Below are 13,620 nucleotides of genomic sequence, written 5' to 3' on the forward strand. Positions count from 1 at the left end.
TCAGGCTGATCCTGCCACAATTTGTTCCCCCTGTGTAAATCACGGACAAACAGTATCCCACATTGCTGATTTTTCGTTCACAAACACTTCTTATTATGAGGCATTACTCCTGAAACTTTGGAGGATTTAGCTCTTTATATAGTAAAGTTACAGGAGAATAAAAATAGTTATCAGCCAAAATGTTAATGGTTTATTAAAATAATCCCATCTGATACCCTGTGAGCAATAAATATATAATTTTCTGTTGTAACCCTCAAACTGAATGGTAATTTTTCACTTTTTCACAAAATGAAAACATCAGTACTTCCTGCGTGCTCCCAGCGCAAATTCTGTCGGGGATACCTACTTTGGCACGACGCCGGCTCGTAATCAGCGCCGTCAAGGGGGATTATTGGTTAATGGTCATCATGTGACTGATGCAAGCCAGGTCCTTTTATTTAGTAAAATGTGATTAATAGTAAAATATTATTGTGGAGGGGAACAGACAGGACTCCTCAAACACACACACATTAAAAAACAACATTTAAAAAGAAAAAAAAATTGCCTCAACAAAATGGCACTTTGGGCACCCACCAGGAAAGGGGCGGGTGCTCAAACCCCTCCCGTTTTGAAGAAAGACTGGGTTTGTGCTGCTGGATTATCTTTAGGTTGGTGTTTAAGTGGATCAGAAAGTGTGGAACAACCTTTAAGACTTCAGTGAGAGAATTTTGTTTTTAAAGCACAAAAAAACAACAAATGTTCAAGTTACATCAACCCAACAAAACCATTCTCTGGCATTAACATCAGCACAATAACTGTTTGCTGCGAGCTTCATGCCTCCAGTAGGTGTAAAGTGTGGGTGGCTCATTTTAGTCCACTAGTAATCTTAGCTGTAAGGGAAAACAGTTTGTGTGGAGAACAAAGGAGTGGTATCCTTTGTTCTATTGGTACTATATGAAGTATAAAGTAACCCCTGAATATCACCAGAAGTCCCCAAAATACTGACCATTTCCAGGTTTGCAAATTGCAAATCCAAACAATGCAAAATTGTTCATTATCACAAAATATACAAAGTGTAAAGTACAAAAACTATGCAGTACAAATCTGTGAAGCAGAACTGTCGGCTTGCACACTTTTCCTCAGTTCAAAACCGCTTATATACTGTGTTTAATACTGTATGAACTGCATAACGCTGTTTGATGGTCCCAGCCAGCATGAAAAGCATTAGCATCTCTTTAGGTCTGAACCTGGTGGCTTTCCTGGTGATTGTATTCTCCTACTCCAGTATGTTCTGCTCCATCTTTAAAACCGGCATCAATGCCACCGACTGGAGGAGCAGACTGCACAGAGATGTAGCTGTGGCCAGCAGGTTTTTCTTCATCGTGTTCTCTGATGCCCTCTGCTGGATTCCTATATTTTTGGTGAAAGTCCTCCCGCTGCTGGAGGTGGAGATACCTGGTAAGAAGTGAAACAGCTGCCTTATAGTATCTTAGAGGTTTTACATGGATTTTTAATATAGGTCACTGTGTTACTTTATAGAATAGTTTGCTGAAAAGCATCAGCAGTTATATTTCTCTAAATGTCAATCGCTTGTGAAATGTTTCCTTCCTCAGGATACCATCTCCTGCTGGGTTGTCATCTTCATCCTCCCCATCAACAGTGCCTTCAACCCCATCCTGTACACCTTGACCACCAGAGAGCAGGTGGAAGTTTTACTCTGTCACTGGCAGAGGAGACATACATTAAAGAAAGACGGCAAAAGCCTTACCTCGTCCAGATCTTTATGGAGACGTCACAGGGTCTGTGCTACCAGCCACCCGTTTACCTCCAGCAGGTGTCACTTATAAGCACAGAATCTCACTATGCCTGATGATGTATTTGTAGAGATACAGCATTTTGTAAGCTACTTTTTATTGTTTTACTCCATCTTTAAGAACAAAGTGTGCTTCAACAAGACTTTAACAGACGTTTGCTTGGAAATAATTAGCAGTCACTGTGCCGTCTCATCGCGCTCTGACATTTATAAAATGTGATGACAACCCCAAAAACAAACACCAACCACCCTCAGCAGATGACTGTCTCATCATACCGTTCAAGCTACGTGTTGACTTTATATTTGCAATGAAATTTGAAATGAAACCATTTCCATTTATTCACTTACGTTCCTCCTTCTTCATAAGGTGATACAGGTACATCCTGGAGAGTCATGTAGAGGCAGACATCCACCACTGTTCACATTCACACTCACATCCAGGGTAGAATCACCAAATATCCTAAAATCAATATATTTGGTCCCAGATAGTGGTTTTACAGCTTTTTTTCTACTGATAAAGACCTCCCCCCCCCCCTAATTTCCAGTGAAAACATAACTTTTCTTGGAAATTAACAAAAACCATCTTTTTTAATGTGGGCAATGACCTACCTAAGCTTTTTATGTAATTTTACACATTTATTTCTTACTATCGAAGCCCCAAAAGTCATTCTGTCAGATTTATTTTATTTATTAGCATTTCTTTATCACGTAGAAAGAGATGCACAATTTAAATTGCACTTCATAGTAATCTGTTATATAGGAGGGAATAAATGTGCAGTTAACTTCTTTAAACCGATAGAAAACGGAGTTTCAGTTAAGATGAAAGTGAGCTATATGTGGCCCATGATGTAAAATGTGTTTTTCATCCCTGCCTTAAAATTCCTTAAGTCAATCAAGAAAAGTGTTTAGATGACTCTTGTAAAATGCACACATAGATCCTAACCCATCACTGTGGTGAACTTTTTATGAAATTTAGAAGCTGTGGGACAAACACAGAGGGACTGGCAAATACCAGTGACACAATATTAATGAATCACATATTTTTATATACAGATAAGCTTTCCAATTAATCTCTCCCCACCTACTGGTTTCTTTGTCTTCTTGCCCTTTAATTCCTCCATCCCCATCACTTTTTGGGTGTTTATCAGCTTGTTTAACTGTCCTCATTATTCTTGCTTTCATGTCATATTCTTCCATTTACATGTACTGTATCTGCTTTGACTAGACTAATGTTGAAACTGAACCAATATGCTGCAGACTCTTTGTGCTATAGTCATGCTGAGAACTGCTCTGAACTCCTCATTTGACTGACTGCAACTGGATGAAAGCATTTTGTAATTAACTAACTGACCAATGAGGAGACTGAATTGTGACACTCAAGACGTTGCAGCTGGACTTTTGCAGCTTTCTTTCATGTTTTGATGACTCTGATTTTTTCTATACCAGTCCACCAATGTACCTTTAAACAGCTGCTTTAACTTAGTGACAATCATTAAAGGTGGAGGAGTTTACACACTGAGGACATGAAAAAGGAAAGCTGCACAGATAAATAAAAATGGTTGTTTAATGTTTGCATACATTTCTCATTAATATGCCAAGCAATGGAATCCCAACAAGGCCCTTTTTTCCTGTTATGCTGTTTTGATGTGCATATGTTTACGTTTAGTGTATAAAATTCGGCACGGATCCTCCCGGTGTGAGTTGTGTGCTTTTATCAAGAATCCCTATTACCTGAATACTGCAGCAGCTTTATTCCTGGGGTCACAAATCTTTACGTTTTGATGGTTTGCTGTAAAATACACACACACACACACACACACACACACACACACACACACACACACACACGCACACACACACACACACACACACACACACACACACACACACACACACACACACACACACATCAAAAAACAGCTCCTCAAAGCACAAATTATGACTCATATAACTTTTGCAGATCCAGGCTCACGTTAACAGTTTCTAACCGCATTCAAAAGTGTTTCTCTCTATCTGCAGTGACACCAAATTCTATTCCTTAATAGCGCCATATAAAAGACTTCTTATAACTACATTGGTTCTCACTATGGGTAATACAAATTGTCCTCCTTGCAGATTTTTTTTTGTATTAAAAAATATTAATAAAAAGTATACGTGTTTAATACAAAATATTATAAAAAATATTTAAAATAAATTGATTAGAAAAAAATTTGTAATCAATTTAAATGAAGAATGAAGTAATACATTTATTCAATTTAAAAGCATAATAAGTAATGTTTTTTGTGTCGTATGTTGAGGACTTTGTATTTTTTGTATTTCTAGCTTCATTTTTGTTTTAGATGTTTTAGGTTGTATGGTTGATAGTATAGCAAGATTACTTTTGTAAAAGACACTCTGTTATCAATGGGAGTTCTTGGTGAAAAAAAAAAGGGTAATAATAATCATGATCCAAAAATGAAGGTGTTTCACCTCCATATTACAGGGAGTGCAATATTATTAGGCAAATGAGTATTTTGTCCACATCATCCTCTTCATGCATGTTGTCCTACTCCAAGCTGTATAGGCTCGAAAGCCTACTACCAATTAAGCATATTAGGTGATGTGCATCTCTGTAATGAGAAGGGGTGTGGTCTAATGACATCAACACCCTATATCAGGTGTGCATAATTATTAGGCAACGTCCTTTCCTTTGGCAAAATGGGTCAAAAGAAGGACTTGACAGGCTCAGAAAAGTCAAAAATAGTGAGATATCTTGCAGAGGGATGCAGCAGTCTCAAAATTGCAAAGCTTCTGAAGCGTGATCATCGAACAATCAAGCGTTTCATTCAAAATGGTCAACAGGGTCGCAAGAAGCGTGTGGAAAAACCAAGGCGCAAAATAACTGCCCATGAACTGAGAAAAGTCAAGCGTGCAGCTGCCAAGATGCCACTTGCCACCAGTTTGGCCATATTTCAGAGCTGCAACATCACTGGAGTGCCCAAAAGCACAAGGTGTGCAATACTCAGAGACATGGCCAAGGTAAGAAAGGCTGAAAGACGACCACCACTGAACAAGACACACAAGCTGAAACGTCAAGACTGGGCCAAGAAATATCTCAAGACTGGTTTTTCTAAGGTTTTATGGACTGATGAAATGAGAGTGAGTCTTGATGGGCCAGATGGATGGGCCCGTGGCTGGATTGGTAAAGGGCAGAGAGCTCCAGTCCGACTCAGACGCCAGCAAGGTGGAGGTGGAGTACTGGTTTGGGCTGGTATCATCAAAGATGAGCTTGTGGGGCCTTTTCGGGTTGAGGATGGAGTCAAGCTCAACTCCCAGTCCTACTGCCAGTTTCTGGAAGACACCTTCTTCAAGCAGTGGTACAGGAAGAAGTCTGCATCCTTCAAGAAAAACATGATTTTCATGCAGGACAATGCTCCATCACACGCGTCCAAGTACTCCACAGCGTGGCTGGCAAGAAAGGGTATAAAAGAAGAAAAACTAATGACATGGCCTCCTTGTTCACCTGATCTGAACCCCATTGAGAACCTGTGGGCCATCATCAAATGTGAGATTTACAAGGAGGGAAAACAGTACACCTCTCTGAACAGTGTCTGGGAGGCTGTGGTTGCTGCTGCACGCAATGTTGATGGTGGACAGATCAAAACACTGACAGAATCCATGGATGGCAGGCTTTTGAGTGTCCTTGCAAAGAAAGGTGGCTATATTGGTCGCTGATTTGTTTTTGTTTTGTTTTTGAATATCAGAAATGTATATTTGTGAATGGGTATGGGTATATATTTGTTTTTTGTTAAGTTGCCTAATAATTATGCACAGTAATAGTCACCTGCACTCACAGATATCCCCCTAAAATAGCTAAAACTAAAAACAAACTAAAAACTACTTCCAAAAACATTCAGCTTTGATATTAATGAGTTTTTTGGGTTCATTGAGAACATGGTTGTTGTTCAATAATAAAATTATTCCTCAAAAATACAACTTGCCTAATAATTCTGCACTCCCTGTAAAATCACACTTCGTGCACAGCTCTCTCTCTGTACTTCAACAACAGTTTCCCGTCTAAAAATCTGTTTTCTTCATTATTCGCTTGCTTGTTACGCACAAGTCTACCGTTGTTTACAGCGCTGTCGGCCACTGGTTTTTTTCCCTTTTACTTACTTCCAAAAAGAAAACCTAATTTCTGCCGTTCAATAGGCTTCTGAACAAATTTAAACTTTTTAAAATTATGCAAAATGCAAAAAGCTTAACTGTGTCTCTAATAAAACCGCTGTAACTTCAGAGATGATGTTCATATGTTGATTAATGGTTTTCTTTCGTTTTTGATGTACTGCAGAATATCTTTTATAAAATCCCAGGCCAGGAAAACCTTCATGTTTTTCTGTGTTTTATCTTCAGCTACTTTGACACAAAGGCATCTGCTGTGATGCTCACACCTTTGATAAAGTCTTGCGAGTGTCAGCTTCCTTTTTATAGATACAAAAATATGTTAATGTACTGATCTGAATTATAATATTTCTGACTGTCTGACGCAAAATTTCCCAGATTCAAATCAAATTGAATCGAATCAAATCAAATTGAATCAAATCGTGGATCAAATCGATTCGAGACCTTGTGAAATCGATTCGAGAAATCAGTGACGATACCCAGCCCTAATTTAAATAACCTTTATCAGATTTGATGGTTTTGTTACAGACTTCTCAAAAAAGTGTTTTGCTTTTCTTTCACAAATGTGGGGATTCAATTGTGTTAAAATGTACAAAACAGTGATGTCATGTTCTGTGACGAGGACCCAGGCACAGAGAGACTTGATGCATTTAAGAATCTTATGATTTAATAAAGAAATTTGCAGACTTGCACAGAGATGGTAAAATTATGATGACTGATAACGGAGACGAAGACAACAGACGATGAGGACAGGGAGGAACAGGGGTTTAAATGCACCAAAGTGACAGTCAGAGAGAACTCGGGACAACATTTAAGGATGCAGGGACTGACAGAGACAGGTTTATCTTGCCTGGCTGGGCAGCTCTCTGGGTGCTCAGCACCCCCAAAGCTCTGATCCAAGAATCGCCCCTGAATTTCAGTACCGTCCCGGTGCTGGTAATTTTTCTTATACAGTTGAGGGCTTTTCTCTGTACCATTAGTTAATTCCAGAGGTCTTCAAGTTATTTTTTTTTTGCCCTTTAAGCAAACAGTATTATTAAAGTACTTCATGACTGGGCCAAGTGTCCTCTTTTTGGAAATCAAAATATGGTCATCCTAGTATAATATGAAAGCAGTATAGTTTTCTTACACAATTACATGTCTGTTCAAAGGTTGATAGATACAAGAGCAAAACACAAAAACTGAAAGCCAAGTCTACAAAGCAGGGTAAATGCTTTAGCCAAGGAAATGAGAATCAGCATGCAAAGAATTACTCTGACATTCTTGTTCAGACCCAAAAGTCATTTTAACACAACAATAAACAAGGTTCAGCAGGTCTGCAGTTTGTTAACGTAGTCCTCTCCAAAGTCGATCATCTGCTTCAGAGCAGCCAGTATCAGTGTGTCGATGTCATCATCTGTTTGGATCTCAGAGTGGTAGTTCTTGACAGGAAAGATGCAGTACAGTGGAATACCTGATTTCACACTCACTATCTCCATCTAAATTTCAACAGTTTAACATTTGTTAGCATTTATTTTACTTAAAATTTACTTGAATTAAACTGTTGGTAAAAAATAAATAAATATTCCAGCTAAATACTGAAAATTACCGCTAGAAAAGTACCTGTTCCTTCAACCAGGTGCTCTTATACACATTTCGTATATTTTTTTTGACTTCTGGACAGGCTTCATCAATTTTGGTGAGAATTGCCATTTGGGGAATTCCTGTCAATACACAGAATATTAAAGAATATCAGAGTTGGTGATGTTTGTCAGCTTATTTAATTCATTTTGGGTTTATCCTATAACCACGCTTGGCTCTTACCCATGTCCCTGGCTGCAAGTCTGACAGTCCTCATCTGTTTTATTATATCATCACTCATGAGTTTTATTTTGTTGGCATCGAGCACAGACACTAAAACATGAACTTTGTCATTTAGAGTGGGCTCCTTGTTGTACTTATGATCATGTTCGGATAATGAAGATTGAGGATTGAACTGGAAAACAATGAAGTTAATTAAACTAAACAAGTATACGCAAATGTTTCACACACACATATACACATATGTATGTATATACATATGTGTATGTATGTATATATATATATATATATCTATATACACACACGTGTTTTTGGAAATCTAACTTTTAAATACACCGTATGTGTTATTTAAAGGCATAATTAAATCGTGTCATTGGATACACCATCAAATAGTGTCTGCAAAAATGCCTTAAACTTCATGATACCGTGTAACCATCCTTCACGTGCCCATTCATGGCCAGTATGATGTCTTCCACCATAACTCCTGTGTCCTTCTCAAGGCCCATGATGTCAGTGAAGGCAAAAGGATAAAAAGTTCCTGGTCCTCCTTTTTGGATTTTGAAAGTTTCATACTGTAAAACAAAAGGTTTTAACGGTTCTGATAACAAGGTCACCTAATCACTGAAGACTACAAAGCTGGTTTCTGGTTTAGTATAAGGCTGATATCTGTGAGAACAACTATGGAGAAAAGTAAAGTGAAACTAAACTTCAGACAAAGATTCAAGAAGCAAAAAATAAAAAAACCCCATCTGTCACGCAAGAGCAGACCACATCCTAAGACCTCTAAGTGCTAATCTTTACTGTGCTGTAGTGGAAAAACAAGTGAGCTTGGTTCTACGTGCAGCTTTATAGCTGTTTAGTTTCAGTCCCCTAGTTTTGTTACAAATTGCATGACTTTTGTTTAACAAATTGCACAAAATACATGAGCTTGACTAAACCATACTAGGATTAAAACATACTTTTTTAGTGAAGCTCTTTCCAGAAATTCCATCTGCCAAAGCATTTGCGGCCATTCTGCCTTGTAAAAGAGCATCAACTGAGTTGATGAAGCTGGACTTGCCGGCACCAACGGGTCCATGAAGAAGAATTCTGAGGTGCTGGAGCTCAGAGTTATAAGGCTGGTAATTATTTATGCTCTGGAGATCACTGGTTTTGCCACTGTTCAAAGAAGAATATTTATGAAGTTAAAGTCAAGAAAGTGAAACTGATAGTGGTGCAGATACAGTGGTGAGACTATGCTATGAACACCAATGAGAATGGGAAATTCAGCTGACAGCAACCGATTTTTGCAAGTAGATGATTTAAGACGTTTACGTGGCAACAAAAGCACATTAAGAGTCAAATACTCACGTCCACCCCATTTTCCTCCATTCTTCACTTAAAGCTGAAAACATGCACAGAATTGACAAAAAAACTGAAAATACATTTTAAAGAAAGCAATGACTGATAATACGTAATTCTTTCTGATCTGTTTGACTTTATTGTGTTATGTATTATCTTACTCGGAGTGTTTACAGGTCGAGACTTTTGTCCTCCCATTGCTGTAAAACATTATAGCACAATAATACATCCATACATATGCATTGAAACATTTAGAACATAACACTCTTTGCCCAAAATCATTTGTGTCGTATTGTACTGTGTTGTGCTGCTCTACTCCCATGTTCTGGACCAGAAAACAGGGTTTGATCTTTCGTTTCACTCTATAATACTGAAGTCATTTTTGTACGAAGGTTTGAACTTTGAGAGCGTTTAAACAAGAGAGAAACGTGAAAATGTTGATGCCTGTCTGATAAAAGTGTATAAAGCATGGACTGAGGGATTTTACAGCCTTAAAACATCTATAATAATTGTAAAAAATAAAGTTCGCTACTTCGCGGATTTCACCTATCGTGGGTTATTATTAGAACGTAACACCTGCGATAAACGAGGGAACACTGTAATTTCATAAAATCATTACTCACCTACAAAGAAAGTCTAATATTGTTTTCTTTTGTCTTTAAAATTTCACTGGAAAATAGAAAATAGAAATAAAAGGTTGAGAGAGAAAGAAAGGAAGCAATTTTAGGTAGCACCACCAAATATAACTAAATAACAATAATAAATTACACTGTTGTGAAAAAATTACAAATACGACAGAGGTGCTCATCACTGTTATATGTTCAAGTGCATAGTGTGGAGCATGTCATAAGGCCTTGAGGCAATTAGATGTAAAACACAATATTTATGAATTTTTTAATTTGTAAATTGGTCATATTTGACCCGAATAGGACAGAATATTTGGTATACATATTCAGTAATGCGCATACATTCTTACATATATTTATTCTTATAATTCTCATATTCCTATTCTTATATTTTGCCTTGTTCTTGTGTTTCTTGTATTTTGCACACGTCTGTTGCTGTTGAAAAATGAAACATTTTTAGGTAGCACCACCAATTGTAACTGAATAACAATAATCAATTACATTGTTATGAAAAAAAATACAAATGTATAAAAAGGAATAGAAAGACTAGAAAGAAAATGTAACTTCATTGAAATGCAAAGAATAATGTCAAAGTTATTCTGAAAGTCATTACCTTCTCCTGTGTGGCTCTGGACTGTCTGACTGCAGTGGGGGCAGACAGAGCTCATTTATACTGTTCTTGCTACTTTCACCTTTCTTATCATAATTTTACTTTTACTTTCTTTTTTATTGATGTTGACTCAGTTTACTGTATACCACATTACTTGACTTCACATCACTGGAACTTTCACTACTTTTCACTTAAGATAAGATAACATGAGATGAGATGAGATAAGATAAGATTAGATTAGATTAGATTAGATTAGATTAGACTTTGATTCCACAACGCTGAAATTGCGTTACCCCAGCTCAGGTACAGATGGCAGATGATAAATACAAAAATACAAATAAAATACAAACAAATACAAAATAAGTAAGATAATAAACTATATACAACGGTAGCATACACAGAATGTGATTATTGATAGAGGGTTGTGGAAATATGCAAGACATAAATAAAAGTATTCTACCACTGCTATTACTATGTAAGTAATAGATGTCTACAAATATCTATAAGTATAGACATGTGCATGCACACAAGACGTCCATACTAAATATACATATGCATACATACACATACACATATATCTATACCTGCACACGTCCATACATATAAAAGGTGCATGTGCATGAAGTATCACCATGGATATGCAAGGGAGCGGTCTCTTCGCTGTAACTTCCTTTTGCACGTTTAGAAACCACAAGTTTCTGCTCTTCTGCTCTTTTGCACCTATAGAGCAACTTGAGAAGAGGTTGCGCCATGTATGGTGTGACAGGAGATGACACACACACAGACACACTTGCTCACATACGCTTGCCTTGTCACGTATTTAGCTGAACTGTGTGTAAGCCAGTGGTTTGGACGTGCTTGACAGGCTGTCATACGTGGTTTACCAACCTGTTCTCACTCCCGACGCATAAAATACTGACGATTTGTCACGTCCCTTAACTTCTCAACAGGGTGCTCGCCTGGTACCCTATCAACCCATCCGGGGAGCCGTCACGGTCCCAGCTCCAAACCCAGGCCCCGACTTGGTCTCGGAGACGGCTGGGGGACCCGTAACACATATTTGACGACAGTGTCGCCTTCTCCAACGCCTCATAGGCCTTGTTATGGACACACAGGTTGCTGAGGAAAGCTAACCACTCAGGTGGGGGCTGTGCGGCATGTTGGGAGCGGCTAGTTGTCTCCCATCATGTCTTGGGAGCACGTGTTGCCAGTTAAGATGTAAAACTGTGTATCTGCCAGAGGTGGGTCGAGTATTCAAAAATTGTACTCAAGTAAGAGTAGCATTACTGTAAAATATTATTACTCAAGTAAAAGTGAAAAGTAGTCATCAAAAAAGTCACTCAAGTAAGAGTAAAAAAGTAGTTGCTGAAAAGACTACTCAAGTAGTGAGTAACTAATGTCCAATTTTTTTTTTAAATAAATGCTATCAGACAAACAAAAATAAAAAAATATACACATTTTAGTATTTTCAAATAGAATATGTGTAAAAACATCAACAAAATAAGGCACAACAATTCTAATTTCAGTTTTTCACAACATAAAGCCTTTTTAACCAATATCTACAGTCAATAATATAAATATAAACAGTGCAAACCATTTCCAGTGACAAGATATGCTGTAAACTTTATATTCATTTTTGCTCCAAATGGCACAGCAGCCTTAGAAAAAACATTAGAACAAGGCAATTTCAACATATGTAAATACAAGGCAGCTCAGTTTACCATAAATTGTATGGGTGTGCGTCTATTTCTGCATATTTAGCAAAAATGTGCCATTTCTTCACTCAGTGAAGTGATGGTTAAGCTTCAGCAGCAGTTTGCTCTCAAGGTTCTTTCTGTGAAGCTGTAACTATTTACTGTTTAACTGTTTGTGCAAAACACATTGCTAGTATTAACTGAACTCCAAAAACAGAGCTACCCAAATCACTTAAATTACACAGTTGAAAGCACATGTTTATTGTTTGTGTATTTATACACAACTACTCATATATATTCAAATAATCAAAAAATAAAAAAAGTTCATTTTCCTTTTACTACCACACACCAAATCCGGTCCGTGGTACTTCCTGGCTTGTTCAGCCACTAGATAACAAAAGCTCAACACTGCCAATAGCATCCTGGAGCACTTCCGTTGTGTTTTGGAGTTTGTACATGTTTTTGTTAGGATGCCTGGGTCGTTGACCCAGGGTATTTGAGTTTCTTATATTATTTATACTTTCTAGTCTTTGGTTTCTTTGAGTTCTGTCTTATGGTTTATGTCTCTGTCTTCTTTAGTTGCTCTGTCTCCCCTATCACCTGTATCCCCTTGTCTAGTTCACGTCTCTGTGTATCCTTAGTTCCTATATCCCCGTGTTCAGTCAGTGTTTGTGTCTGCCCTGGTCCCACGTCTCTGTTCCCTCTGTGGTGCCTGCCTGGGAGTCTGTGTTATGTTTCCTGTTTTACTTTGAAAGTCCATGTCTGATGTTAATGTGTCTGGTTTTGCTTCCCCTTGTCTCGTTAGGCCTGATTTGCCCCAGCTGTGTTTCCCTCCTGTTACCCATTCCCTGATTGCTCCTTCTGTGTATTTAAGCCCTGTGTTTCTCTGTGTCCGTGTCGTGATCTACTGTTTACGTTGCTGTGTGTTTTGTCAATCCGCCAGTGTTAGTTTATTTTTGACCTTTTTCCCAGTTATGTTATGTTTGAGTTCAGCATTAAAGCTGTTTTGGTTTAAGTTCTGTCTCCGGAGTCTGCACCTTGGGTCCTATTCCTGCCTGCACACAGCCACACCTAACAGTTTTGGAGGTTTCACGTGCTTCTGTATTTGTACGTGCTTCTGTATTTGTACGTGCTTTGTCTCTAGGGGCCACTGTAAATATACTTTTATTTATTCACTCCAGATAAAATGTAATAAACAAATTATATAATACAAAAAAACAACTATTCACATTTCAACTTTTAACTATTTAAATTTTAAGCTTTTTCCTTTTAAGCAAATTTAAAGTGAAACAACACAAAACACTGCAAACCACAACACAATTAAATATAAATTAAAATATGAAAACAAAAAGAACATGCATATTCTCTGTCATATGGGCCTGCATGAATAAACTTTCTGAATCCTTTATCATCTGCAACTGATAATAGTTGTGGATGATTACTATACCTTTCTAATGTGACGTTGTTGTCCCTGGCTCTCTTTCTCTCTGCTCTGTTCCTGTGCTACTGCCAGTGTAACTACCGCCCCTCCCCCCGCTGCTCGCTCATGTGCGAAGTGAAGCCAAAATAAGTGTCATAGAGAGGGTGAGAGAGTAA

General features: G+C 37.9%; 1 protein-coding gene and 1 long non-coding RNA gene across 3 annotated transcripts; one reads left to right on the plus strand and one right to left on the minus strand.

The window, feature by feature from the left end:
* Nucleotides 1-314: 314 nt before the first annotated feature.
* On the plus strand, nt 315-1,933 carry LOC145428472 (uncharacterized). The gene is made up of 2 exons (XR_013908764.1): nt 315-1,437; nt 1,593-1,933. It is a non-coding gene; the product is annotated as an uncharacterized LOC145428472 (long non-coding RNA).
* Nucleotides 1,934-6,598: 4,665 nt separating this feature from the next.
* On the minus strand, nt 6,599-10,363 carry ifi44b (interferon induced protein 44b). Of its 2 annotated transcripts, XM_080300922.1 has the most exons (9): nt 10,334-10,363; nt 9,718-9,763; nt 9,256-9,294; nt 9,104-9,137; nt 8,713-8,911; nt 8,179-8,325; nt 7,757-7,928; nt 7,556-7,656; nt 6,599-7,431 (listed from the first exon to the last, which is right to left on the minus strand). In XM_080300922.1, the coding sequence occupies exons 3-9, from the start codon at nt 9,290-9,292 to the stop codon at nt 7,261-7,263; spliced, it is 861 nt and encodes a 286-aa protein (XP_080157048.1). In that variant the 5' UTR covers nt 9,293-9,294; nt 9,718-9,763; nt 10,334-10,363; the 3' UTR covers nt 6,599-7,260. The 2 variants fall into 2 exon arrangements, with proteins under 2 accessions (XP_080157048.1, XP_026019489.1); XM_026163704.2 differs by lacking the exon at nt 10,334-10,363 and having other exon boundaries at nt 9,718-9,780.
* Nucleotides 10,364-13,620: the final 3,257 nt, after the last annotated feature.

Source organism: Astatotilapia calliptera, chromosome 4, assembly GCF_964374335.1.
Source record: "Astatotilapia calliptera chromosome 4, fAstCal68.1, whole genome shotgun sequence".
Lineage (NCBI taxonomy): Eukaryota > Metazoa > Chordata > Actinopteri > Cichliformes > Cichlidae > Astatotilapia > Astatotilapia calliptera.